Genomic DNA, 27,710 nt, shown 5'->3' with positions numbered 1-27,710 from the left:
CGGTGTGTGTCTGACATTTACCTGCCTGGCATACGAAAGGTTCCACCACAGATCTTATGACTCATCTCACACTCTGTACATTAGGAATGTGGATTAAGTCCTCTAGAGACATGTTGCATTCAGGGCTGCAAGCCGACCCCCTGTTGAAAGACGGCCCTGCTGACCCCTGACCCACAGTCTCCTCGGTCCTCTTGAAGTCTAAATTCAATTTCAATTCAGTTTATTTTGTACAGCCCATTCTCACAAATTATAAATTTGCCTCAGAGGGTTTTTACAATCTGTACATATAGACATCCCTGACCTTTGACCTCACATCGGATCAGGAAAAACTCCCAAACCTAAAAAAATGTAAAGTTAACAAATTAAAAAACACCCAAACAACCCTTCACGGGGATGTTTTTTTATTTTTTACACAATATATATATATATATATATTTATATGTGTATGATTATTTTATTTGAATTGTGTGTATATAAATATTTATTTATATATATATATATATATTTATATATATATATCTATCCACACACTCAATTCAAAATAAAAAAATTATATTTAAAGGATAATGAAAAAAGCAGGGTTGTCATATTTTGTTTGACTGTAAAAAACAATTAACAGTGAATAATTAGAGTAAACTCAGGAGCAAGAACAGCTGATGTGGTGACGTCATCAAGTCAGCTGCTGTTCCAATCGCTGAAAAGACCGTCCTCCCGTCCTCCTGTCCTTTGGAGTCTGGACTCCCAAGACCAAACTCCCAAGTCCAGACTCCAAAAGAACACAAGTCTGTACTCGGTGTACGTGGAATTGAGAAGCGGCCAAAGAGAAGCCTCTGGGCTTATTTCAGGCATACTTGCACCAAGCCATGGATGAAGTTAAAAAGCCTTTTATATGTTTTGGGCACATCAAAGTACAACAGAATGTGTCCCGGCTCAACCCACACTGGGTAACACTCACTATGTTAAGCCAGTGACCTCGCCTCATCACTGCAAGGTCATTTCATGTAAGTCCGTCCTTTATGGAGGGACTTGATATATATCAGTATCAAACTCCTCCTCTTTTATGAACCAGCTCCACCTTCAGTCCTGGAGGCAGACTCAGTCACATAATGTCGACTGAAGACTTTCCTCTTTAATAGTCTTATAGTTAGAGCTGAACCAGGTTCACCTGGTCCAGACCTGGAGATGCTGCTATAGGCTTATAGGCTGCTGGGGGACGTTTAGGATACACTGAGCTCCTCTCTCCTCTTCCCTCTCTCCTCTTATAGATGCATTTACATCTCTCCATCCCACATTATTAACTCTGCTTCCTCCCCGGAGTCTTTGTGTCTCCACGTCTCACGGGGTCCATTGACACTTTTTTTAAAAAACATGTTCTCGGACGAGAAACTGTTGTACCTTAATCTGCCTATTGGAACAGACGAAAACAAAAACACTCATTGACAAGCGAAGGAAACAAACTTGAAGTGAGGTCAGTAGATGGTGTGTGGTATGAATAGTGAATGAGGTTCTGTCTCTCGAAGCAGCTGGAGACACACTCGAGTCACACAGACGCACACATGGCAACAAAACACTTACTTCCCGAGGAAGAGGGCGAGCTCCTCACCCCTTGCATCAGAGCATTTAAAAAAAAAAATGTTTTATTCCCTTCAGGTCGCTCAAGCTCACGAACTGAGATGGATTGCTGCAGGGAGCCATGGCAACCAGTGGGGCTATTCTCCGTTGCTGTGGCTGAGAAAGGGAGAAAAAGAGAGAGGGAGTTAATCAACAACAGACGTTTTCCCCTCCGTCTTCACTCCCTGCCGACTATACACACACAAACGTTATGGGGCATTCACGTAGCTCAATGCTTGTTGTGCTGGGGAGGGAAAGAGGCTCCTATGAAACAAACATTTAAGAAGTGTTTCCTGTTCCATTCGAATAGAACGTGAATGCACTCACAAAAACACACAAGATAAAGATAAAGAGGTTTTTATTGTTATTGTTGTCATGCAACGAAATTTTGTTAGATGGCCCACAGAAAATAACAAAGATAGACAATGTAAGAGATAAAAATACACAAGGATAAACAATGTAGGCCTACAAGAAAAAAATATGCAAGAGGAATAACAAAAAATGTACTCAGTGAAATAACATCAATCTAACTTTTAGCCTCTCGTAAACATTACTGCAAATGCCAGTTTTTGTTCACTAGTTTAGAGAAACTACACGTTTTACAATGGACTCACTCACAACAGTGTAATTGCTTTCACATTGCACATTGCATTGTTGCATTTTGACAATAGGATCTCTAATATGATGAAAATCCAGCGTCTATAGGTTACTGAGGGTCAGAGTTGTTAACCACAAGCTCAGTTTTTAAATACTGCCTCCTATACTATATTTGACTCATTTTTAATGACTTAAAAGTGAGACATTTCATAAGCTTTTTCAATTCTACTTACAGCTGTGAAACATTTTTTTAGTTTGAAGTGAGCTAATAATGCTGATTATGGTGATTATTTGTTTGCCACATAAGGTCTATGGTTTATTTATTAACGTTAAGGAACATTTGTGGACGTTAACTAGCTAACAATGTCGAAACACAGCAGCGTAGCCGTAGCCGCAACATTATAGCGTTAAAGCGCATGCGTGAACTCCACAGCGACAACTACCGGGCTTCCGTAGGGCCTCCAGGAGCGAACGAAGCCCTTCCTCTCACCTGTTGCTTCCTTCCAGTCGGACTCTTTAAGGCGGCCTGAGTTACACTAATGTCGACATTGTGTTTTGAGACGTTGTGTGGAGACATTATTGTTGTTTTATCGTCATTAATTTAGCTATTTGAATGCACGAGTAATGTGAAAAACGTCCAAACATTGTCACTCGGGTTTGGATTTCTTAACGAACTGCGCCATCGCCTGGCGCGCGTCTTCGATCACGCCGTGACGTCATCACGAAGCGACGAGGAAGTCCGCGCGTCCTTCGCTGTCCTCCGCTTCAGACCCTGAACGCGGTGCTCAGCTCAGGCGTTTGGGCTTCAGTCACAGTATTTCTCTGTTTTTTTGGGTTTTTTTATGGATTGACAGAAGCAAACTGCAGCGGTGGTTGGGACACATAAATAACGTTGGACGTTGCAGTGCTTATTTCGGTGAGTGACAGAAAGCGACACTAACGTACAGTCAGTTCAGCATCTTTATTTATTAACTATCTATTCACTATCTGTATTAACTAGCTGAGAGTTAATTAAGCTATGTTACATTTTCATAGTCTACCAAAGGGAACGCGGCGGTGTCGTCTCACGCTAGCTAGTTAAATTAAGACGTTGTATTTTGAGGCCCACAGGATGTAAACAAAACAAACATACAGCAAGTGGCAAAGACATTACAAGACTGAAGAGGATCATGAGACATTTCCAAGGAAAGGTTCATGCGTTTTTGTCCCTTTGGTCAAATGAGTATGTTCAACTCTGCGTCAGGTAGCGATGACTGCGCCAAACTCTGCGGAAAGGAAGGCCTGCTGGGACGCCAGGGACCACCTGTGGAAATGTCTGGATGACAATGGAGACAAAACGGAGTCCTGCCAGAAGTTCCAGAGCGAGTTCGAGTCCAACTGCCCAGCTCAGTGGGTAAACGACCCTCTTTTTATCTTCAGAAACGTCAGAAAGCAAAATCACAATGTCAACTAGAACATGTTGGCATTAGTTGCATGCCAATTGGATAGAAATTGACCGTGCTATGGTAAAAAGAAGATTTTGACCTTTTCATGACCTTGACCTTTGACCCGATTGATCCCAAAATCTAATCAAATGGTCCCCGGATAATAACCAATCATCCCACCAAATTTCATGCGGTTCGGTTTAATACTTTTTGAGTTATGCGAGTAACACGCATATAAATAAATAAATACACTGCGATCAAAACATAACTTTCCGCATTTTCAATGCAAATGTAACAATCTTGAAAAGTCCTTATTTACAGTATTTTCTAACCAGCCTCGACTCTCACCATGCGAGTGAAAGCTGAACGCAGCGCCGCCGCTCACCTGTCCCCCTCTTCCTGACAGGTGAAGTATTTCTCCAAGAGGAGAGACTTCCTGAAATACAAAGAGAAGATGGAGACGGAAGGATTCACACCCGCCGCGGGACCCCGGCAATCTTCCTGACCGCAGACTCCAAATCTGCAGAATTTTGGCCTCACCGAGACCAGGGTCGAGGCGCGGGGCTCGGAGAGGAGTCCCCGGACCTCGTGATGGACGGAGGACCTGAAGTCCACCTGTGTCGTTATTTATTTGTCGGGGTAAAAGCTGCATCCAGGTGTTCGAAACGAAGGAAACCGAAAGGACGAGTGGCGGAAAAGATCCGGTCGGTTGTCTTTCACCTGAAAGTTTCATCTCACGTTGTCAGTTTAATAATGTTGGAATACTAATGAGCCGAGCAGAACTCACTCGTAGCCAGTGGTGGCACTTCTATGGAGTTTGGACCCAATTCTTGATCCATTACATTTGATCAATCGAGGCTGATCTTTACCGACTGGCGATACCTTTTAATTTAGGACCCCATTGGGCAAAAGTCTGACTTTGTTTGTAAATAAATACAATGCAAACAATTGGCGGTTTAAGTGTTTTTTTATTGTTGTGTGTATAATGTTGCATCATCCTACCTCTAGTTTTCTGTCTGACGAGACATCAAGACGACACATAATTTCGGAATATTACAGCTCATTCGGAAACGGGCTTTATTTTACAAATCTATGTATTTACAAAATACGTGTGGCCCCTGGGTCAAAGGTCACGGCTGCAACACCGTCACGATGTGTCAAACCTTCAGTAGAACGGAATAAATTACAAAATAAAAGCGGTCGATGTTTTGTTGTTGCCCACACGAGGGAACTACACTTTCAATGCAGTGATATAAAAATAATTGCAATTAAATTGGGTACAAAATAAAAAGCACATCTTTAATATTGTTGCACAGTGCAGTGAATGTCGTGTGCAAACCTTTTCACGTCGCACAACAGTTGTGATCTGACAGTTGATTGAGAAATCATCCCTGTGCTGCCTCCTCTCCTTCAAATACATTCATCAACAAAGTGAAACTTGAAGGCACCATTGCAGCCTCCCAAATCTGCATTTCTTGGTATTCCTCACACGCTGGGAGTAAAAGTCTCGCCGCCTGACCTCGGACAAACATCCCGCTGCTTGACAAAAACCTCATAAAACACATTTACGCTTTTGTGATCAATGAACAGGCTATTGATTCTTAATAACGCCGTTTTCTAGCGGCTGACGTGCAATTAAACATTTAAATCATGTTTGCATATAAACCTTGTGACCTCAAACCAGCAAAAATACTCTTGAGTTTATGACTTCATCTTCTAATGATGACGTTTTCAGATGTATTCAGTATGACCCCCCCAAAAAAAGTAAATGCTGAAGGCAAAGAAGTAATTAAGGAGAGGATGAAAGCACCCGGCTGAAGACACAGAACAATGACAGGAGCGTCTCATCCAAGAGAAGCGGAAGCTCAGAAATCCAATTGACTTCAAATACATGTTGGTTTGATTCGCCGACCAGCGCGGGACGTTTTACACCTTAAATACAGTGCGGCGTTCACTCCTCACGGTCTCAGTGACAAGCTCCTTCACTCCTGCTCTCCATCATTTCAGGAGGATAGATGGGAGTGAACCAAGCTCCTGGTTAAAGCAAGGCAGCAACACTCAGGGTTGGAGGTTTGATTCCCACAGGAGACAGACGGGTCCATGCTGAACGTGTGATATGACAAGAGGCGGTACCGCGAGGCGCTTGTTCCACGTCGTGATCGAGCCGCACGATCAGCTCCAGAAACTTTGGTAAAAGACACTCAGGCACATATTAGGACGCCTCGATTTCCAAAGCAATGCTGAGAGCATCCAGACAGGACACGAGCGTTTCGCTCTTTTAAAAACAGATGTCGTATCGTGTGAGTTCTACATATATGATGACGAGTCGCTCTGTGTATGCAGAACAAAAACATAGACTAATTTACAGCAGCCCTGTAGCTTATTTCTATCTCAATATCAAACTAATCCACAGAGGAGGCCGTGATGTGGCTCTGGTTCTATTCTAAATCGCTTAACAAAATATCACCCGAAACATATTTTTGTGTTGCTTTTCGTAACGTCTTCTGTGATTGGTTGAAAAACAGGATCTCCATTAAACTTCGTTGGCGGAGGTGAAAATATATTTTTTATTTCGCTGGAGTCAGAGCTCCACGTGCGACCAAAACAATTATCATCCTGATTATTACATCGAGGCAACAGGAAATGGTTCTCCGCTCCCTTCTTCTTCTTCTTCTTCTTCTTCTTCTTCTTCTTCTCTTCATCCTCCCTCAGGTCCAGTTTAATCCGAGAGGACTGGACTGAGCAACACTGTCCTCTTGCATCATTTCCTAGTTGTCTCTCCTTACAGAATCTCTCTCTCTATTCCGGTGATTCATCCCTCCAAAAAACCGCCAGTGTTTATAAGACCCCGGTGACGTTTCTGGCCACCGCCCAGTCCGGGAACTCGTTGAGGTTGAAGAGGGGAACCCCCCACGTGGTGACGGCCAACATCACCACCGCCACGCCGATCAGGTTCACCCCGAAGCCGGCTTTCACCTGGAGGAGGGGAAGAGGAAGAGAGGAGGAACCAAGATGGTGACTCGTTCAAAAGAAATGTGAAAAAGACATTTCAGGACGAGGGTCTCCGAGAGGTCAGAATGAATATTCTTCATCCCTCGGATTTCTGTAAAACAACTTTGACACACACTGTGCTCTCGAGCCGTTTGCAGTTGCAGGTGCAGAAGGAGCATGTGACTCTTTGTGTGTGTGTGTGTGTGTGTGTGTCGTACCATGTCGCTGATCTTCACGTGGCCGTAACTGAAGACGATGGCGTTGGGGGGGTTCCCCACTGGAAGCATGACCCCAAACGACACACACATGGTGGCCGGGATCAAAGTGTGGAGCGGGTTGATGCGCAGAGTCTCTGACTGGAAGGAGAAGAACAATGGGTGAAGAACAATGGGTGAAGAACAATGGGTGAAGAACAATGGAAAGGGGGGGGGGGTGATATTACGAATGAACCCGCATGCGACAGCCTAGAACCTGTTTGTGCCAGGTCTGAAGAAAATACCCTTTTCAATATCTAAGTTATCTAAAGATATGACACTGCGTGTATGGGTGGGTACTGGAGGACCAGGTATTGAGTGTGTGTGTGTGTGTGTGTGTGTGTGACGGGTCGCGTTTCATACCAGCGTTGACAGGATGGGCAGGAAGACGGTGAGAGTCGCCGGGTTGGAGGCGAACTCGGTGACCGCCGACACCAGCAGGCAGGCCAGCAGGGTGACGGCCCACGGAGGAAGACCGCTCATGGGCTCCAGCTGCCTGCCGATCCACACCGACAGGCCGGACACCTGCACACACACACACACACACACACACACACAGGCTTGTAATCTTGGAGATATAAATGTCTCCCAACCCTCTACGGTAATGCAACCACAAACACACACACGCACACACACGTGTCGTACCTTGCAGCCAGCAGCCAGGGCATAGCCGCCTCCCACCAGGATGACGATCTCCCACGGCATCAGCCTCTGGAAGTCCTTCCAGGTGATCATGGGGGCCAGCGGGTCGGGGTCCGAGTTGTCGTCAGGCGCTTGAAAAACCCACAGAAGATATGTCAGTACAGCTGGAATGCTGCAGATATTACGAATAAACAATTATTAAATAAGCGTCATATCTATAATACAACATTCTGTATGTAGTTTTGTATTTAGTTTAGCATTTAGAGATGAGTTTCTGCTGTAATTGATCAGTTTTTGCATTGCATTGTAGTCTGTATATATATGTATGGTAAATATATTTTTGAGGTAATTACCAAGATATTTTAGGGGAAATAGGGATTTCTCTGAAAGAGGAATTGTTTAAATAGATGAATTATTAAATATTGCTAACTACAGCTAGCGATTAACATTCATTATCAATTGTACAAGTTTCGCACTATTTTTAAATCATTAAGCCTGTCAGCACTAAAACATCCTGTGTCTACATTCAGGACTTCTCTCATGATGTTCCAGCTGTTGCACAACTGCAGAAAACATCAGCGTCAGAGTTTGAACTGTTTTTCTGTGTTTTTTTGTCCCACATAGAGGAAAATCATCATGTTTGTGGCTGACTAACGAATTGAGCTGAACATAGATTTCTAAATATCTTCATTTGTTTTTGGTCCTGACCTGTGTTCCTGGAGGAGGAGGAAGAGGAGGAAGAGGAGAAGGGTCGCCTTGCAGGGATGAGGAAGAGCAGGAAGCCCAGGAGGAGCGACACGGTCGCATCGGTCCTGTAGCCTTTCCTGAGGGACAAAACACCCACGGATGTGACGCAGAAATAAAAGACGCAGAAGAAGAAGAAGAAGAAGAAGGAGGAGGAGGAGGAGAAGAAGAAGAGCTCCTAAACTCTTTTCCATTCATCTCGCTGTGGTAAAGTTCGACGATGAGTGTTGCTATGGTGCCGATGGTGTGTGTCTGATCGCAAGCTGTGGTGCATTATGGGTACTCACTTCTCAAAAAGAGATGTCCAGCCGGGCACGAAGCCAGGCTCTCTGGTGAACCACAGCAGGGTCATCAGGATGAAGAAGATACCCGTCACCACCTCTGGATAGCTGGGAGTCACACACACACACACACATACACACACACACACACACAAACACGCAACAATTGCGCAACTGATAACAGTGTTGTCACGTCTGTGTGTGTTAATAAGTCACACACACACATACACACAGACTACAAACAAGGTTGTTCATTAGGAATTTAAAAGCTTTTCATATTTTTTTTTCTTTCTGGGACTTGGAGACATTTTTGAAGCGTTGAGAAATTGCATCTATGTTTTTGTTTCTTAATTTGTATATGTGTGTGTTTGTTTGTTTTTTACTTCTCTTTATATATAGAATCTGAAAAATTGAAATATGTGATTCTGAACACTAATAAAATATAAATAAATAAAAATTCCATACAAAAGGTAAGTTATTGAATTCCCCCCATACATTTCCTGTAGCCAGGACCATTTCCAGTCGGCCTTTCTTCCCGCTGTGTTCATGTTGTTTTTTCGGTGAAAGTAATTTATGGATTATCCATAAATACAACATGAACTATTCCGGGGAAACTGACCTGATGGGGCCCAGCTTGATGTATTCCTCCTGGATCCTCCTCTCCGACAGCATCTCTCTCCTGGTCTTGCGTTTCTTACTCAACGAGCACGTTTCCCTGAAGCTGGACGCACAGAACGATACCGGCATCAACCACGCGGCTCCCCTGCAGCCACACACTCTCACACAGGACACACACACACACACACACACACTCACACACACTCACACACACACACACTCACTTGCAGCCGAGGAAGAGGAAGTGCAGCCACAGCCAGGTGAGGATCAGCATGATGATGGCGATGGGGAAGCTGAAGATGAACCACGTGCCGAAGTTGATCACCTTGGCGTCCGGGTAACGACTGAAAGGAAAAAGAGGGGAAGACGAAGAGTTACCTCAACTGCGTGTGCAGGCGGGCGTCGTTTTTCATTCTTTTGGGGAGTCGACTGAAGACGTTCCTCTTGATGTCTGATAGTGAGACCAGAACCAGGTCCACCTGGTCCAGACTAGAGACGCTGCTATAGGCTGAGAGGCTGAGGGGGACGAGAGGAGACACTGAGCTCCTCTCTCCTCTCTCCTTAAGGACGCTTAGGAGACACTGAGCTCCTCTCTCCTCTCCTCTCTCCTTATGGACGTTTAGGATACACTGAGCTCCTCTCTCCTCTCCTCTCTCCTTATAGACGTTTAGGATACACTGAGCACCTCTCTCCTCTTCTCTCTTTCCTTATGGATGAATGTTCATCTCTCCATCACACATTATTAACTCTACTTCCTCCGTGGAGTCGTTGTGACTCCACGTCTCATAGGGTCCATTGGACCTGGCTGGGTCTGATGCCTCCTGTCCCTAAACTGAATTGAACACTTGTTTTTATACTCTGGTGGCTAGAAAGGATCTCTGCAACCGGAGAAAGGAAGAGGGCTGATGGGATATGTGGTTTTACAGCCGCACTAACATCAGCACAGGGGCCACCGATCATTGACGACCAGCTCCATCATTTAACAACAGCCTCCTGATGTTGACACGTCTGTGATGTATTGATGTGTCTTTAAAGGCTCAGCCTGGTGACCACTGATTGGCTCTCCTGTTGATAACAACGGGAGCTTATCCCAGTCCAAAACAACCATTTCAAGATTCAAGATTCAAGATGTTTTATTTGTCACATACACACACAGGGTGTGCAGTGAAATGAAAGTGGCAATGCTCAGCAGGAATGTGCAAGGGCAACAAGTACACACTATTTACAATAAAAAACAACACAATATTTACAGTAAGTGTGTGTGTGTGTGTGTGTGTGTGTGTGTGTGTGTGTGTGTGTGTGTGCCTAAGAGGGGCAGTTGTGTGGGTCTATGTGGGGGTCCTGGTGAGGTCGGAGTTCACAGTCCTGATGGCCTGAGGAAAGAAACTCCGCCTCAGTCTCTCTGTTCTTGCAGCGTGACTACGGAGGCGCCTGCCTGACCGCAGCAGCTGAAACAGTCTGTTGTTGGGGTGGTGAGGATCCTTCATGATCCTGCCGGCTCTGGTTCTGCACCTCCTGGTGTACAAGTCCTGCAGGGTGGGGAGTGAAGTTCCAATAGTGCGCTCAGCCGAACGCACTACTCTCTGCAGAGCCTTCCTGTCCTGAGCGGAGCAGTTGCCAAACCAGGCTGTGATGCTTCCTGTCAGGACGCTCTCTACAGCTCCAGAGTAGAAGGACTGAAGGATCCTCTGGGAAACTTTAAATTTCCTCAGCTGCCTGAGGTGGTAGAGGCGCTGCCTTGCCTTTCTCACCAGAGTGTCTGTGTTCGCTGACCATGTCAGATCCTCGGTGATGTGGACTCCCAGGTATTTATACCCGCTCACCCTCTCCACAGTAGTCCCGTTAATCCCCAGTGGTGAGTACGTCCTCTGTTGTTGTACCTCCTAAAGTCCACAATCAGCTCCTTAGTTTTGGTGACATTCATGATGAGGCTGTTGTCCTGGCACCAGAGTGACAGATCAGCAACTTCCTCCAGGTAGGCCTTCTCGTCGTTGTCGGAGATCAGGCCCACCACCACTGTGTCATCCGCAAACTTGATGATGGTGTTGAGCTGAACCTGGCCACACAGTCATGTGTGTACAGGGAGTACAGTAGGGGCTGAGGACGCAACCCTGGGGGATCCTGTGTTCAGGGTGAGGATTTGGAGGTGTGTCTGCCCACCCTGACCACCTGTGGCCTGGCGGTCAGGAAGTCCAGGATCCAAGCACACAGGGGTGTTCAGTCCCAGCTCAATCAGCTTGCCGGCCAGTCTGGAGGGACTATGGTGTTGAAAGCTGAACTATAATCAATGAACAGCAGTCTCACATAGCCCCCTCTGGCTGTCCAGATGAGAGAGTGTGGTGTGCAGTACCTGGGAGACAGCATCATCCGTGGATCTGTTTGGGCGATAAGCAAACTGCAGCGGGTCCATGGAGGAAGGGAGGAAGGCGCAGATGTAGTCCTTTATCAGCCTCTCAGCATTTCATGACCACCGAGGTGAGGGCCACCGGTCGGTAGTCATTCATACATGCTGGAGAAGCATTCTTGGGCACAGGGACAATAGTGGATCTCTTGAAGCAGGCGGGGACCACGGACTCAGCCAGCGAGAGGTTGAATATTGTGGTGAACACTGGAGCTAGCTGGTTAGCACAGGTCTTCAGTACTCGCCCAGATATGCCATCTGGACCTGCAGCTTTCCTGGTGTTCACCCTCAACAGAGCCCTCCTCACACTGTGCTCGGTCACAGAGAGTGTGTGTTCATCCCCAGCGGTAGAACTCACCTCGGCTACGCTAACGGTGTTGTTGTCAGCCGGCGAGCTAGCGCTGTTGTTGCTAGCCTCAAACCGTGCATAAAATGAGTTCAGGTCGTCCGCTAGCGATGCGTCGGCACTCACCATAGCGCGGGGTCTGCTCTGGTAGTCTGTGATAGTCCGTAGCCCCTGCCATAGGCGCCTGGTGTCGTGCTGCTCCATCTGTGATTCCACTCTGTCTCGGTACCTCCTCTTGGCCTTCTTCACCGCCCTCCTCAGTCCATAGACCGCTGCCTTGTACTCGTCCATGTTGCCGGATACAAGACCGGAGTTATAGGCAGCAGTACGGGCGTTCACAGCTTCACGGATGGATCTATCAACCCACGGCTTTTGGTTAGGAAAGACCCTAACTTTAACCGTGGGGACGATGGTGTCCGCTAAGCGTTGCTATGAGGCTCATTGCTACTTCCGCAAACTCGCTGACGCCACTGGAACTGGATTGGATCATGTCCCAGTCGACGACACGCAGAGCGCCCTGTAGCTCAGCCTCTGATTGGTCAGACCACCGCTACGCCTCGTCACTACCGCTTCCGCGATCTTTGCGGTACTCCGGAAGCAGAAAATGGCGGCATGGTCTGATTTGCCGAACGGAGGAGAGAGACAGCCTTGTAGCCTCTCTTGAATGGCGATAGCAGTGGTCCAACGTTTTTCCTCTGGTAGCACACGTAATGTGCTGGTGAAAGTTCGGCATGACTTTTTAGGTTAGCCCTATTAAAGTCCCCAGCCACCACCACAGCCGTCGGGATACTTGTTCTGATGCCGACATAACACATCATGTAGGTCCGATAGTGCTACGCCGGTGTCCGCTTGTGGTGGAATGTAGACGGCTGTGGTGATGACCGAGCTGAACTCCCGGGAAGGTAGAATGGACGGCATGAGATCGTCAGATGTTCCAGGTTCGCGAGCAGGAACGAGAAAGAGTCTTAATGTTCTTGGGGTCGCACCACATGTTGTTCGTCATGAAGCAAACCCTCCACCCTTAGATTTACCAGACTCTTCCGTTCTGTCTGCACGGAAAACAGAGAAGGACTCGTTGGGCATATGACTCGATCCGCACCAGCGGGTCAGCCATGTTTCCGCCAGACAAAAGATGTTACAGTCCTCATGTCCCGTTGGAATCTGATCCTTGCCCTAACATCATCCATCTTATTTTCCAGAGACTGGACGTTAGCAAGAAGGATGCTGGGCAGAGGTGGACGGTGGGCTTGAACTCTCAGTCTGTTCCGACCCGCTCCGCTTCCCTCGATGTTTTCGTCTCCCGTAGTAGCGGCTCCACTGTTGTTGTTGTGGTTCGCTCGTACGATCTCCGCCGGCCACGCTGGATCGATGGAAAAAGTGGACAAAAACCCTTGTTTTGCGCAAAAGTTTATGTCCAAAAGTGTGCTGCGGTCGTATGCTGTTAGTGCCGATGTGTTTGTGGCAAAGAAAACATTAAAAATAAACACAAAAACTAAAAGAGCGCACAATCTCCGCGGAGCTACCTCGACGGCGTCTGGACACAGCCGCGCCATCATCATAATACACATTTGTCCCGCGTCATCCGACCTCCTCTGACCTCTGGTCTTTGCTGCCGTCCTTCCCGTGACTGTCCACCCTGAGTGAGCAGCACCAGCAATATACTGTCGGTAAGATGCTCTTCAGTAGTTTACTGCTTCACAATGATGAGAGGTTGGCAATAAACATCCTAATACCAGTCAAGATCAGCAGAGGAAACACAGCAGGGAAAATCGGCCCCGAAGAAATATTATGTTGCCCCTGATGTCACTAGAGGGGCAACAAATGCCCCCAGTCATTTCCTCTAATAATTATGATAATCTAATAGTGGTTTTTTTGTGTTCTTTTATCTGTGTGTCCTAACTGTACTTCCTGTACTAGGTAGGTACACACACAAAACAAGAAATAATTGTTTTTATTATCCAAAAATACAAATAAATAAGTTATAATTGTTACTAGTAAATAAAAAAATGCAATAACAATAAATAATCACAAAGAAATAAGAATAAGATTGAATATGATTGTCTGAATTTATGTTCATCAAATAAAAATAAAAAACTTTGAATCTGTAGACTGCTGCCTGATAGTCTTATTATTGCCTAATAGTGTTATTATTGCCTAATAGTCTTATTACTGCCTTTTACAGATGCTCCTTTGAAAACAAAATATATCCAATCATTATCCAATTGGGCTGATCACAGTTCAGGTTCCATCTGTTGTAACCGCAGCCCGTATGAGCGAGAGCAGCTAGAAGTAATGATCGCTGTGGACACAAAAGAGGAGATTTGCTGAGCATGCAAGTATGTGATCAATTGATCTGGTCGTGCTCGCTTGTTACAGACGGAGACTTGGACCTGACTCACACACACCAACCTCAGTCTGCAGGGACCTCTCACTGAAGGATGTTTATCTCACTTTATTTGACTAAATTCACACTTTAAAAAAGTCATACTTAGGGTAGGGGGTGATTATTTATTTAATTGTTGCTTGGATTTATTGCTGTTCCTTGTGCCATCTCTTCAGGATTACTTGTACTACTGCACACACACACACACACACACACACACAGAATCAAAACCTGACCTTTGTCCAAAAAAGCTGCGTCATGAAGGAGGCCTTTCTGCCGGGCTTAGTGCTGGAGGAAATCGGCTCTGTTGGGATTGTAGGGGCTGATTAGTTTGATCTCAGAGCCTCACAGGAACCGGGTTACCTTGAACTGTCTCGGTCCGACCGGCACGGCAGCCAAGAACTCAATCGAGCTGTAAATAAGCTTTTGTTGAGATGCTGTCTGCAGGAGCTAATACCAAAACTGATACCAGTTTTTAAAAGCTGCATATAATATCTATTCTCACCGCCAGCGGATCCTGGATGCTGGTCTGTCAACCCAGAAGACTTTCAAAGAGTGTGTGTGTGTGTGTGTGCTCTTGTACGTCTATGCCGGTGGGGACTTTGACCTGACTGCATACAGACCCATAAGGACTCAAATCCCGGTCGGGACCTAAAATGAGGTCCCCACTGGCAAACCCCTCCCACGAGCTTCAGAACAATGTCTAGACACGCCCCATGCTGTTTTTAAGATCTGTCTGTGTGTGTGTGTGTGCGTGCGCCTACGTGTTAAACTGCTCAGCGAAGATGAGGTTGGTCGACGTGCCGGTGATGGTGATGAGGCCGCCGATGGTCGCGGCATAGGTGATGCTGAGCGACAGGAATTTACAGATCATGTGATCCCTCTTGGTGGGATACTGGGAGTCCCTCCTGGTCTTCACCCGCTTCACATTCGGGATATCGATGGAAACCTGAGAGGGAGCGGCGAGAGGGTTTGTTGTGAATGAATAGGAAAGGGGGAAAAAATAATATTGTCCCGTGTGTGTGTGTGTGTGTGTGTGTGTGTGTCGCTCACCTTCGGCAGGTGTCCGTTGGTGTGCCTGATGAGAGCCAGACCGTTGGACTCCACGATCTGCACCTGAGAACAAGAGCAACGGACTCAGAGAAATTTCACTCAAGTCAAAAGGTTTTTTTCTAATTATTCGACTTCTGTCTGCTCGGCAAATAAAAAGATCCGAGGATCTCACCTCGCTGAGCGTGCCGAGCTCCTGTTTGTGTTTGCTGCAGTCGCTGGCAGAGGGACGAGAGGAGAGAACATGAGGACTTCACAAAGACTAAAGATGTCCGACGAGCCTGTTGACGCTGCGGGGGCAACGCCAACCCCAGAAGTCAGCATCGCGCCGGTTCCCTCCAACACATATCGAATTTGGGGGTATTTTGCATCAATGCATAAAGTAATCAAATAAACATGTACGACGCAGCGAGATCATCTTCAAAAATGAAGAAAAAAAACAAATCTAAATTTTTTTAAGCGTGAATGCAAAAGAAATAAAAAGCTAATGACTGTCAACAAACCACAACATGGTTACATGACTTCGCAAAGCTAAAAGCAGATTAGATTATTTAGCGTGGTAATGTTTCTGTCGTTTAATTTAGCGATTCACCTTTCTTTTTTTTAACTCAAAAATTCACTTCAATACGAGGGAAACCAGGGAAACGGCGACTCATATCCCGGCTTCAGCTCCTTATTGCTGATCAGCAATAAAACAAAACACAATGAAGATATCTGAGGAAGTGAAATGTGCTTTAAAGGTTGATGTGGGACTGTGTTACATTCTTGGAAGTGCAATCGAGAAGAAAAAAATGGGATAATCGTGGAGAAATAGCTGCTATTAATCTCACTCACTCACACACACACACACACACACACACGTACCTGCCGGTGCGATAGAGCAGCTCCAGCTGGTTTTTGTCAAAGTTCTCTTCTTTTTCTAAAACAGCTGCAGAAAACAACAACAACAACAACATTCGTCACACGCCTGAACTGTTTGTGAACCCACCGGACAACAATCAAGATCAACTATTTCTGCGACTCTATTTTCTGAACACACATGGCATTTTTGTGACTTTTGAGTTTTTGCGACCGTTATCCATCCACGCAGCCTCTGCAAACATTTCTATCAACGTCTGTTTCGCGGCGGCGGACGTACCGCTGTCGTCCTCGGGGGCCTCGGCGGTTTCCGAGTCGTTGTGTCCGTCGGCCAGACCGGTGCAGATGAGCTGCTGCAGGACGGCCTCGGCGATGGGCATCACCATGGCCGTGGTGGACGTGTTGCTGAGCCACATGGACAGAAACACCGTGCAGCACATGAAGCCCAGCACCAACCTGGAGGACCGACGGGACGGGAGTCACGTCTTTGTACTTTTTCACATAATAGAATAAAGAAAATTGAAATCACTTTCAAGGAAACCAAATGTGCGATCACTTTGTTAGAACAATGCAAATAAGTCAGTCGAGCTTTTGTTTTGAAGGGCGGCGGCAGAAAAAGCCGATCTCACGGAGATTGGCAAAACGCCAAGAAACGGCGAGTCTTGGCCGTCGTGCAGAAGCGTAACCTGTTAACGGCGTCTCGTTAACGCGTACACGGAGGTACAGGCACGTCAACATGTCTTTATAACGACTTAGTTTTACGTCCGTGTAATTTGAACTTGTGTAGAAGATCTCAATAAAACGTCTTTCTGCGTTACCTCCTGCCACCCCACCTGAAGTCGACCACCAGATCGTGGAGGTCTCCATCGTGGAATACGCCGACTACCAACTATTCATCCACTCTGTCATATTCATTGAATGTGTTTTAACTCTAATGATTACTTCTGGTCACATGACATCTATTGTTCTGTCCATCCTGGAGAGGGATCCTCCTGTTGCTCTCCTGAAGGTTTCTTCCCTTTTTTCCCATGAAGGGTTATTTGGGAGTTGTTCCTGATCCGATGTGAGGTCAAAGGTCAGAGGTCAGGGATGTCTATGTGTACAGATTGTAAAGCACTCTGAGGCAAATTTATAATTTTGTAGAAATGGGCTATACAAATAAACTGAATTGAATTGAATAGTACCACTGCGCCCCCACTAGAGGGGCGCGCCCCACTGTTGTCGGACAGCCGCTCTGAGGAGTGTGTGTGTGTGTGTGTGTGTGTGTGTGTGTGTGTGTGTGTGTGTAGCGGGTGTGCGTGCTGCTCACATGCCCGGCTTGGCCCCCGCGATCATCACCATGCGCAGAGCGATGCGCTTGTGCAGGTTCCACTTCTCGATGGAGGCGGCCAGGCAGATGACGCCCATCAGCAGCAGCGTGGTGTCTTTGCAGTACTCCGCTGCCACCTAATCACCAAACGACGAATGAGGAACATTTCAAAATAAAAGCTTGTGTGAATTCAAATTCAGAAAGATAAAAGTAGATGTAGGGGCCTTTTGCTTGTTTCCCCCCCTCCTTCAGGCACTTTGCCCCCCCCCCCCCCCCTCCTTCTTTTTTGGGATCAACACTTACAGTTTCCCGCTTGTTCTTTTTAATCTGCCTCACTTCCCCCCCGCAGGGTCCCCCGACCTCGAAGTGTTGCGTAAGACCGCGTCTCCTCACCTCTCACCTAAAACCGGCTGCACAAGGAAAGAAACTACCCAGGATGCAGCAGGGACATGTTCTCAACTCTGCTCCTCCCTTTACCATTGTAACTCTTACAACAAATTTAAATCACCTAAAAGAGAAACTTTCTAGAATGCCCCAATGAATAGTCTTGGATTTTATAAATATTTCTATATTTGATCAGATCGGACTGTTTCGAGCATGAATTTGATGAACTGGATCAAACTATTACTCACTAGAATGATGAACCTTTTTAAACGCTCACTGATGAATAAAGTAAGTATGCATATCCAATATAATATGGTTTCCTGACTCACCTGTGTCCTCGATACTCATCCGGACGCGTACAGATGGATGAGTTCTTGGACCAGACTTGGTTCGGCGCATAGAAAGGCCTTTTAAACCGTTTCTTACTGTACATCCACATGAACAGTAATCTGATCAGCTGACTCTACGCTAACCCGGCAGCGCTGGTTCCCTGCGTTGCTGTGACACACGGTTTAGCGAGTTTCTCTCGAGTAACAAAGGTGGCACCCTTGCAAGAGAACTCTCGTTTCCCCTTCATACGTTTAATCTTCTCAAAACAAAAATGTACGTTTCACATCCAGAAAACACGGATACGTAGAGACACACGGGGAATTGGTATCCTCAGTTATCAAGTATGTAAACAGAAATATCAATGGAGCTGTCAGTATCGCATGTAAACGGACACATTTCAGCATAATCTCGATTAAAAGGTCGATAGAGTTCATCGTTACACTCTGTGTGCATGCTTCAGTGTCACACCATCATCATTTCTGTTGAAGCAATCTGAATTCTTTGTTTACGAGGCAATTTCTAATCACACTTGCAAACAATGTCAATGTGATGAGATTATGTAATCAGCGTTGGTTTTGTCATAAGTGTCACCTCACTCGGGCCTCAGGTCATGTGACTGTTTAGCCTCTTTTAGCTCAATGTTTCCAGTAGCAGTGTTTCTATTTGGCAAAGAAGCTGATAGTAAAGAAAATAAATTAATAAATTAACTCAGCTTTGAATTTTTGGAAATGTAATAAACCAAATAAGCCACATTTTCACATGCAGCATGCTAACACAGCTAACGGGTAACCAGAAGTTTACCCTTATTTGGTAGCAAAAATGCTAAAATAAAGAATACACAATGTATAGATTATATTGTACGTATACAGTATATATATATTTATATATAAATATATATATTTATTTATACATAAATATATATATATACACTACCGTTCAAAAGTTTGGGATCACTTAGAAATGACTTTATTTTTCAAAGAAAAGCACTGTTTTTTCAATAAAGATAACATTAATCAGAAATACACACTATACATTGTTAATGTGGTAAATGACTATTCTAGGTGGAAACGTCTGGTTTCTAATGAAATATCTCCAGAGGTGTATAGAGGCCCATTTCCATCATCACTCCAGTGTTCTAATGGTACATTGTGTTTGCTAATCGCCTTAGAAGACTAATGTCTGATTAGAAAACCCTTGTGCAATTATGTTAGCACAGCTGAAAACAGTTATGCTGGTGATATAAGCTATACAACTGGCCTTCCTTTGAGCTTGAAGTTTGAAGAACAAAATTAATATTTCAAATATTAATCATTATTTCTAACCTTATCAATGTCTTGAATTTATTTTATATTCATTTGATAAATAAAAGTGTGATTTTTCATGGAAGACACGAAATTGTCTGGGTGATCCCAAACTTTTGAACGGTAGTTTATATATATACATATACATGTATATATATATATATATATATAGCACTATCACTACGCTGCTTCCTGGTCTTGACCCCTTTCGTCCTCACCAATTCAAAGGGAGCTTTTTTCCCATTTTCCATTGTGAAAATATTTGCACTAAAACTATAAACTAATAACAGACAGACAGCTGACGATACATGGAGACCCACCTCGCTGGACTTGAGGACCCCAAAGAGCGGATAGAGGAAGGCTGGCACCAGAGCGGCAGCACCCAGGGGGACAGCCTCGGACACCCAGTACACTGCGGTCACCATGAGCACGTACGCACAGCAGGCCTCCTATGAACGAGAGAACACAGAGGAACACATTGTGGTATAATTTAGGGTTATAAACAGATTACGTTGGACAGAGCTAGGCTAGCTGTGTACTTCCTGTCTTCATGCTAAATTAACGATCTTCTGGCTATCTTCATATTTATCGGACAGATATCAGACTGGTAGTAATAAAGTTGTTGTGATTAGCATGATGTGTCTGTATGAGTAGTTTGGGTGTTTATACTGAATGTAACTGGGCTGCACACACACACACACACACACATTGATGTTGCATTAATCTGGTAATGGTTTTATAATATCGACACACCGGCCTCTCTGTCGCAACAGCAGAGCGCTTCGTGACAGGCTCCCCGACCTGGAAACTAAAGAGGAACCTCGTGACATTTATTAAGACCTTGTGAAGATTACCAAGACTTTCATTTCACCTTTCACACTTTTATATCCCAAATTCAAGGATGGGTCCTTACAGGTGACACTCAAATTACACAAAGTTAATACCAGATCAAAAATGGAGGCAGAAATCACACCACGGCACATGTTTTTGAAAATAATTATTTGGATAGAGTGATTTATCCTTTAACCTGCAACCCACATTTGGTAAACATACGCACTTTCCACTTCTGCCACATGCTGCGCGAGCGTGTAGCAACATTCATTGTGACACCTTGCCAGCAAGAGGTCAGTTAATCTCACATTAATAAACCCAGAGGGGAGAGAATTCGCCACAGGACTTCAGGATGAAGCATGGCCCGACCAGTTCAGACCGTACAGCATTCAGACCGTGGACTTTACAGAAATCACTGCCAGGTGTGTTGCATAGCCCCCATTTTGTATATGATTTATGCATCTCTGTTGTGTTCTGTTTGAATACAATCTAGTTTAACATTATAAATTATCCATTAAACCCTTTTTATTGGTATTGATTTGATAAATGACAAAGGTACAAAAACTAAAACTTTCCTTTACCTCAATAGTATGTTACTATACACTATGCTTGCAGCATGCAAATAATTACGAACATGCTGATGTTAAACAGGTATTATGTTCACTATGTTCACCAACTTCATTCAGCGTGTTAGCGTGCTAATAGTTCCTATGTGTACAATAAAAGCAAAGTGGAGATGAGGCTGATGGGAATGTATAATAGACCATAAAGCAAGGTGTGTTTCGGGTGTGGCTACCTTGTGATTTACAGTTCACGACCACGGCTTTGTCCAGTCTGGTAGTTGTCCTTTAGGACCCCGAAAAAAAAGACTTATTTAACGTTTAGTTGGGTTTAGCTCAGCATGTTAGCGTGCTAATAGTTCCTATGTGTACAATAAAAGCAAAGTGGACCTGAGGCTGATGGGAATGTAAAATAAAGCAAGGTATGTTTAGGGTGTGGCTACCTTGTGATTCACAGGTCACTACCATGGCTTTGTCCAGTCTGGAAGTTGTCCTTTTAGGGGCCGAAAAAAATTTACTTATTCAACGTTCGGTTGGGTTTAGCTCCACCCACATGTGTCACTTCTGGTTGTAAAGTCAACGGCCAAAAGTCTAAACTCAAGGCTTCAGAACAACAGTCCACAAACCAATAAGGGACTTCACAGGGACAACGTCCACTATTATATGCCGTTTTTGGGATCACCAAAGTAGCATCTGGTATTGATTTAGGATTTCAATGCACAAGTTTGTGTTTGGATGATTCACTTGTGGATTAACTTGGCAGGAGGAAAGAGGCATTTCCAGGCACAGCTGTTGGATTAGGCTGAGAACAGAATAAATTGTTCGGGTTCATACCCAAAAAGGGTCTTGCCAAAGAAAATATAACAATTTAAACACCTCTCAAAACTCATACAAATTACACATAGAGAGAATGTGGTAGGAAAAAGAAAAAAATATTTCACAAAAAACAGACGGTGTATTCCAACCGTTGTTTTAACCTTTTAAGCACCAAGCTTTTTTTCGGGCTCTGTTCCAAAAATTGCATATCCAAAGTAAAAAAGCGGTATCTCTGCAACCACTCGAGCTATTTTAATCGTTTTTACATTTTTACCTTTTTAAAATTGTTTTTATTTTGTTCACATGTGTACATATCAGTATATATGTTACTGGGTAAGAGTAAATGAAGATGGCACACAGAAAAAATATTAAAATGTCAGGTCCGAATTGGAAAGAAGCACTTCCAAGATGATTATATGTTTGTAATGAGGCAGTTGAAGCGGTTTAAAACTCTCACAAATCATATTAAAATATGTGAACATTCTCCCTGCAAAGCTTGACTTTGAAAAGGTGAAGCAGAACAAAGTTAGAGAGGTGCATTAAAAAACTAAAACATGAGGTCGCCTGATAACAGGATTAAAGCAAAGCTCGGCGTTGGACTGCTAATCTGTCATTTAGGCTGAGAAGAGGGGAACGAGTGAAGGAGATGTGGCAGCTAAATTCACTCAGAAAGGGTAAAGGAACCAAAGCGTAAGCGCTGTGCAGTTCGACGGGGACTTCAGAGTGTGAGAGCAGACACAAACTCAACACCGCGAGCATGGATAACATTTAGCAAACATGCTAACGAGAATCCTGTTTGTTTTTAAAACTCCGGTTCAAAACGCATTGGTGTGTATGTAGCCCGAGAACAAATGGAGAGATAAAGAGAGACACATATGGCCGGCTAAATGAACTCAGAGGGTCTGATTCAGCAGTCGCTGAGCATCGACTATTGGTCTTAGTTTATCAGGAGAGTTGCCACACAAGGACTGCAGCTTCCAGCTGATCCTCAAACGTCCGTCGCTGACCTCAGTCGATGGTCGGCTTTCAGGTCAGACGAGCACGAGGAGTCAAGGATTAAAAAAGAGAAGAAAAATGTAAGCAAAATGTTGTGAGAACGTAGGAATGTGATGCTCGAGTGCCTGAAGTGAACGAGACAACGTGTGTGTGTGTGTGTGTGTGTGTGTGTGTGTGCCCTCACATGTTTTTTAGGGGGCAGTGTTTCCCCACTGACTGAACTCCAGGAGCACTTACAAATTAATTGGGGCAATTTTTTAAACTTGTGAAATAACATTTAATCTTTGTTGAAAAATTTAAAAAAATACTTATTTAGGCTTACAGGATATCAGCAATTGTCATAAACATGGTAGTAATAAGACTATGAGGCAATAATAAGACTATTAGACAATAATAAGACTATTAGGCAATAATAAGACTATTAGGCAGTAATAAGTATATTAGGCAATAATAAGACTATTAGACAATAATAAGACTATTCGATAATAATAAGACTATTAGGCCGTAATAAGTATATTAGGCAATAATAAGACTATTAGACAATAATAAGACTATTAGGCAATAATAAGACTATTAGGCAGTAATAAGACTATTAGGCAATAATAAGACTATTAGACAATAATAAGACTATTAGGCAGTAATAAGTATATTAGGCAATAATAAGACTAGGCAGTAATAAGACTATTAGGCAATAATAAGACTATTAGGCAATAATAAGACTATTAGGCAGTAATAAGACTATTAGGCAATAATAAGACTATTAGGCAGTAATAAGACTATTAGGCAGTAATAAGACTATTAGGCAGTAATAAGACTATTAGGAAATAATAAGACTATTAGGCAATAATAAGACTATTAGGCAGTATAATAAGACTATTAGGCAGTAATAAGACTATTAGGCAGTAATAAGACTATTAGGCAATAATAAGACTATTAGGCAGTAATAAGTATATTAGGCAATAATAAGACTATTAGGCAATAATAAGACTATTAGGCAGTAATAAGTATATTAGGCAATAATAAGACTATTAGGCAGTAATAAGACTATTAGGCAGTAATAAGACTATTAGGCAGTAGTCTACAGATTCAAAGTTTTTTCTATACAAAAAACAAAAAGAAAACATAAATCAGACAACCATATTCAATTTTGTTCTTATTTCTTTTTAACAACTATTAACAATTATAACTTATTTATTATTTTCTTTATAATTAAACATTATATTTATTGATTTTGTTGTATGTGTACCTACCTAGTACAGGAAGTACGGATAGGACACACACAACAAAGAACACAAATAAAACGCGATTAGATTATCATCATTATGGGGCATTTGTTGCCTCTCCTCGTGACATCAGGGGCAACATTATATTTCTCAGCGTCAGTTTTGCCCTTTGGCCCGGTGTGTTCCCAACCCTGTCGAGGAAAAGGTTCGAGCCCCTGTGTTTACGCCCTCATATCTCTGACTGGCAGAATGAACCAGTCAAGGAGTTACACATGTGATCAGAATCAGATGAGTTGGACGTTTTGCTCAAATCTGACATTTTTACAGCTGACAGGCCAATCGTGTATCTCCGCACGCAGCAGACGCACATTGATCGCCTCTGTATCAGTGGACACGGGTCGGCATCGAGAGAGGAACACACAGGGACTTAAGTACTCCTGATAGGCTGATTAGGTCACAGCTGAAAACCTCTATTCATGAGCCAATCAGCAGAGGTCTGAATGGGCTTTTACATTAACACACACACACACACATTAAGTGAGGTGTGAGAAACCACCTCAACACAAGCACTCAACAATAAACACACGATTCCACCATCAGCTGCTGAGTTTCAGGGCTTCAGCTCATAAATACCAACATGGGAATCATTTTGTAACGATGGTATTTCCAACGGTACTTTAAAGTTCAAATGCATAAACTTTTTGTTGCATCTAAGTAGACATTCTGCTGTACTTGACGACTCTACAGCTATTCGTTTGTATGGGGATGCAAAATGGCACACGTATATATTTGCCATTGGCCTTGGATTTTTGTCAAGTCTCTCTCCCCGTCCCTCTGACCTGGCCTGACTGCATCCAACCGATGTCCTGCCTCTCTGCAGCTGGACACAGTACTACTCCAAACACACACACACACACACACACACTCTCTCTCTTCAGACCGCTGTCACATTCTCGACACAGTCTGGGGTCCCCGGTGTCGTAAAAGGAAAACCACGTGGGGGCCGGAATCCAGCGTGCTGGTCGGTGATTATATAACTTAATTGCTCCGATTGTTTCTTTCTTTTTCTTTGTAGTGCCAAACACCCACCGGGCCAGACGGAACAGGAAGGCCCCCGGGCCCGAGAGCCGATTGGCTGACGGACAACATCTGAACATGAAACGGTTCCTTTGAATGTGAATGACGTTTAAAAGAAGACGCATATACAGTATACAGTATATCCCCGTGACGCAGCAGAGACCCTCCATAATGCAGAGACACACACCTGTCACACCTCGGGCAGTCATTGTTTGAGATGGTGGTTCTTTAGCAACGGACGTATTTGGCGAGTGTTCAAAAAAAGAGCTGGAAGTAAATATTAATGATGCAGAATATTAATGATGCAGCAATGAGCATGTGACTGCAGGATTATTTACAAGAACGTTAGCGACACACACGCGCTTGTTTATTTAAAATACATTTAAACATGTTGTCCAGTTGTGCGTGTCTAATTCAGTGCTACCAGACACAATTATATTTCATGATTTATGTTTGTTGGTGTTTGACACTGATTTGGACCTGGCCCGTCATGAATTATGATTAAAGTGAGTCAGAGCAAAAAGCATCAGTTTCTCAGAAAAACTAAATATAATGAATTTAAGCTGTATTTTCTTATCTAGGTAGCTGGAGATGTATGAAAGTATATAATAACAATAAGAAGAAGAAGAAGAAGAAGAATAAGAATAAGAAATATTATAATTATTTATTATAATTAGTATAATTATAATTATTATAAAGTATTATTAATATAATTATTATAATTATTATAATATGAGTAATAGTTATTATTAATTATTATTCATATTATAATAATTATAAATATTACAATAATTATAATACTTATTATTATTATTATTGTTATTATTATAATTATGATAATTATTATAATATGAATAATAATACTATGAATAACAATTAATAATAATAATAGAAAGAGGACAGTATAGTTGATAATAAGAGACATATTATTATTATTTTCTGCAAGCTTTTCAAAGAATTAGAGAAGATTAAGAATCATTATTATTTATTAAGAAGCTGTAACTGTACTGTGTGATAACACATGAGAGAGACACACTGGGCTGATGTGCACCGTCTGGACCAGAGGGGTCCGACCCTCTTGGGCCACATCCAGAACAATATGAGAAGTTGGAGGCTTAACAATAGTTATTGTGTCGTTTTTCGACAAATCGGTGTCTCTAGACCAGCAAAGTGACATATTTTAAAAAATTTACTCGACAACACACCTCCACAGTTTAACGTTTGACATTAAAGTTATTCATCGACGTATCTATATAGTACACAACACATATTTATATATCTACTGCTCTTGAATTCAAATAACGTAAACACTTTTAAAGGTGAATACTGGCCCACTTAAAATTGGATGTTACGTGTGTGTCTGAAAATAAGTTAAGTTAAAATGAAACATCCAGAAGATGCCAAATATCGGTTCATGGCCTAAATCTGTAGTTTTTATATTAAGACGTAACGAACCGAGAAAAAAAAGCTAAACTATTGTTTTTTGTGCCGTGAGGTTGAGACAGAGGTGTGTGTGTGTCCTCGGCGGTGTGTGTGTCCTCGGCGGTGTGTGTGTCCTCGTTGGTGTGTGTGTCCTCGGCGCTCTCACGTTTGATAAAAGACAAACATGAGCTGAGTGAGAACTTCTGTCAGAGGGAACTCTGATGGAGCGTCAGTCTAAATGGGCATCAAGTGGTTCACTCCTTCTCTCTCTCTCTCTATCCCTCTCTCTCTCTCTAGCAGCATCTCCATCTCATCAACATGTCGTGACATCTCCACACACACACACACACAGCTCGGCTGTTGACCGCGACAGCTCGAGACGAGCATCGATCAACACAGTGTACAGTGTGCCTTTTGATTGATTCTCTGTCTCTAGTCTCTCTCTCTCTTACGCACACGCACACACACACACACACACACACACCACGAAATCCCACCAAGACATTGAGCCATTAGCAGCTACTCAGAGGGAGCCCTACACATCAGCTGCATCGGGTGTTTTCTAGGTATTTATGTGGTGTGATAATATATTTATTAATGTCTAGCTAAATTAGTTGTTAAAGTACTCAAAGACTATTAAAAATCAATATTACTGTAGCAATTATTCCAAAGTGACCAGTAATATTAAGTTTGGTTTATTGTCTTTTATTAATCACTTTAAATTCTACCAGCCAATTGCATTGGACTCTTAATTTGAAAATCACGACTTTCTGGCATTTTAAACATTTCTTTTCCCTTTCATATACAAAAGATACCAGTATTCACTGTCGTACTCACGCTGGTGGGGTGGATGAGCGGTAAGGGAAGCAGGGACAGCGGGATGAACACCACGAGGATCAGCTTCCGCGCCTTCCACAGCTTCCTGAACACGTCCATCCTGGCCGCGGCCTCTAGCCTCATGGATGACCCGGGGCTCTGGATGGTACCGGCCTCAACGCAGCGGAACCGGGTGTGAAAGTCACCGACTGGCCGACGGGAAGGTCTCACACACCGCCACCGGCCGGAGGAGCGAGAGGGAAGCCGTCTCCTGGGAGCGCGTAAAGTTCTGCTTTGGCTGTGCGCTTTTACGCACAGACCGCGGGCTTGTGGACGGACCTGCGCGTGGCACCGTGAGGTGAGTGACCTTGTTGCTTCCCAAAAATCAGAATGTCACTTCCACTCTCGTGCCATGCACACCTCACCCTCTCCTCCTCCGCGTGGA

General features: G+C 43.8%; 2 protein-coding genes across 5 annotated transcripts; one reads left to right on the top strand and one right to left on the bottom strand.

The window, feature by feature from the left end:
* Window positions 1-2,934: 2,934 nt before the first annotated feature.
* LOC130200732 (cytochrome c oxidase assembly factor 6 homolog) lies at window positions 2,935-4,580 on the top strand. 2 transcript variants are annotated; one of them, XM_056425236.1, is made up of 3 exons: window positions 2,935-3,124; window positions 3,456-3,601; window positions 4,039-4,580. In XM_056425236.1, exons 2-3 carry the CDS (start codon window positions 3,458-3,460, stop codon window positions 4,135-4,137), a joined length of 243 nt encoding a protein of 80 aa, XP_056281211.1. In that variant the 5' UTR covers window positions 2,935-3,124; window positions 3,456-3,457; the 3' UTR covers window positions 4,138-4,580. The 2 variants fall into 2 exon arrangements, with proteins under 2 accessions (XP_056281211.1, XP_056281210.1); XM_056425235.1 differs by having other exon boundaries at window positions 2,937-3,124; window positions 3,452-3,601.
* On the bottom strand, window positions 4,581-27,710 carry slc13a4 (solute carrier family 13 member 4). Of its 3 annotated transcripts, XM_056425232.1 has the most exons (16): window positions 27,287-27,710; window positions 19,845-19,973; window positions 17,510-17,646; window positions 16,481-16,656; window positions 16,207-16,270; window positions 15,518-15,560; window positions 15,346-15,408; window positions 15,057-15,241; window positions 9,387-9,506; window positions 9,164-9,265; window positions 8,551-8,652; window positions 8,228-8,343; window positions 7,523-7,650; window positions 7,241-7,402; window positions 6,842-6,979; window positions 4,581-6,608 (listed from the first exon to the last, which is right to left on the bottom strand). In XM_056425232.1, exons 1-16 carry the CDS (start codon window positions 27,407-27,409, stop codon window positions 6,471-6,473), a joined length of 1,926 nt encoding a protein of 641 aa, XP_056281207.1. In that variant the 5' UTR covers window positions 27,410-27,710; the 3' UTR covers window positions 4,581-6,470. The 3 variants fall into 3 exon arrangements, with proteins under 3 accessions (XP_056281207.1, XP_056281209.1, XP_056281208.1); XM_056425234.1 differs by lacking the exons at window positions 19,845-19,973; window positions 27,287-27,710 and adding an exon at window positions 18,223-18,292; XM_056425233.1 differs by lacking the exons at window positions 19,845-19,973; window positions 27,287-27,710 and adding an exon at window positions 17,813-18,153.

This window comes from Pseudoliparis swirei, chromosome 10, assembly GCF_029220125.1.
Source record: "Pseudoliparis swirei isolate HS2019 ecotype Mariana Trench chromosome 10, NWPU_hadal_v1, whole genome shotgun sequence".
NCBI classification, from domain to species: Eukaryota; Metazoa; Chordata; class Actinopteri; order Perciformes; family Liparidae; genus Pseudoliparis; species Pseudoliparis swirei.
The sequence above is the reverse complement of the archived record's forward strand: the minus strand, read 5'-3'. Positions and strand labels throughout refer to the sequence as shown.

What these genes read in the sequence shown, in the direction of transcription:
- slc13a4 (XM_056425232.1), bottom strand. Translation starts at nt 27,409, where the DNA reads ATGAGGCTAGAGGCCGCGGCCAGGATGGACGTGTTCAGGAAGCTGTGG. An exon ending in GCGGGGGCCAAGCCGGGCAT is followed by an intron (nt 16,657 to 17,509) that starts GTGAGCAGCACG and finishes TCGGTCCTCCAG; the next exon opens with GTTGGTGCTGGGCTTCATGT. An exon ending in AGCTCGGCACGCTCAGCGAG is followed by an intron (nt 15,409 to 15,517) that starts GTGAGATCCTCG and finishes TCTTGTTCTCAG; the next exon opens with GTGCAGATCGTGGAGTCCAA.
- LOC130200732 (XM_056425236.1), top strand. Translation starts at nt 3,458, where the DNA reads ATGACTGCGCCAAACTCTGCGGAAAGGAAGGCCTGCTGGGACGCCAGG. An exon ending in CCAACTGCCCAGCTCAGTGG is followed by an intron (nt 3,602 to 4,038) that starts GTAAACGACCCT and finishes TCTTCCTGACAG; the next exon opens with GTGAAGTATTTCTCCAAGAG.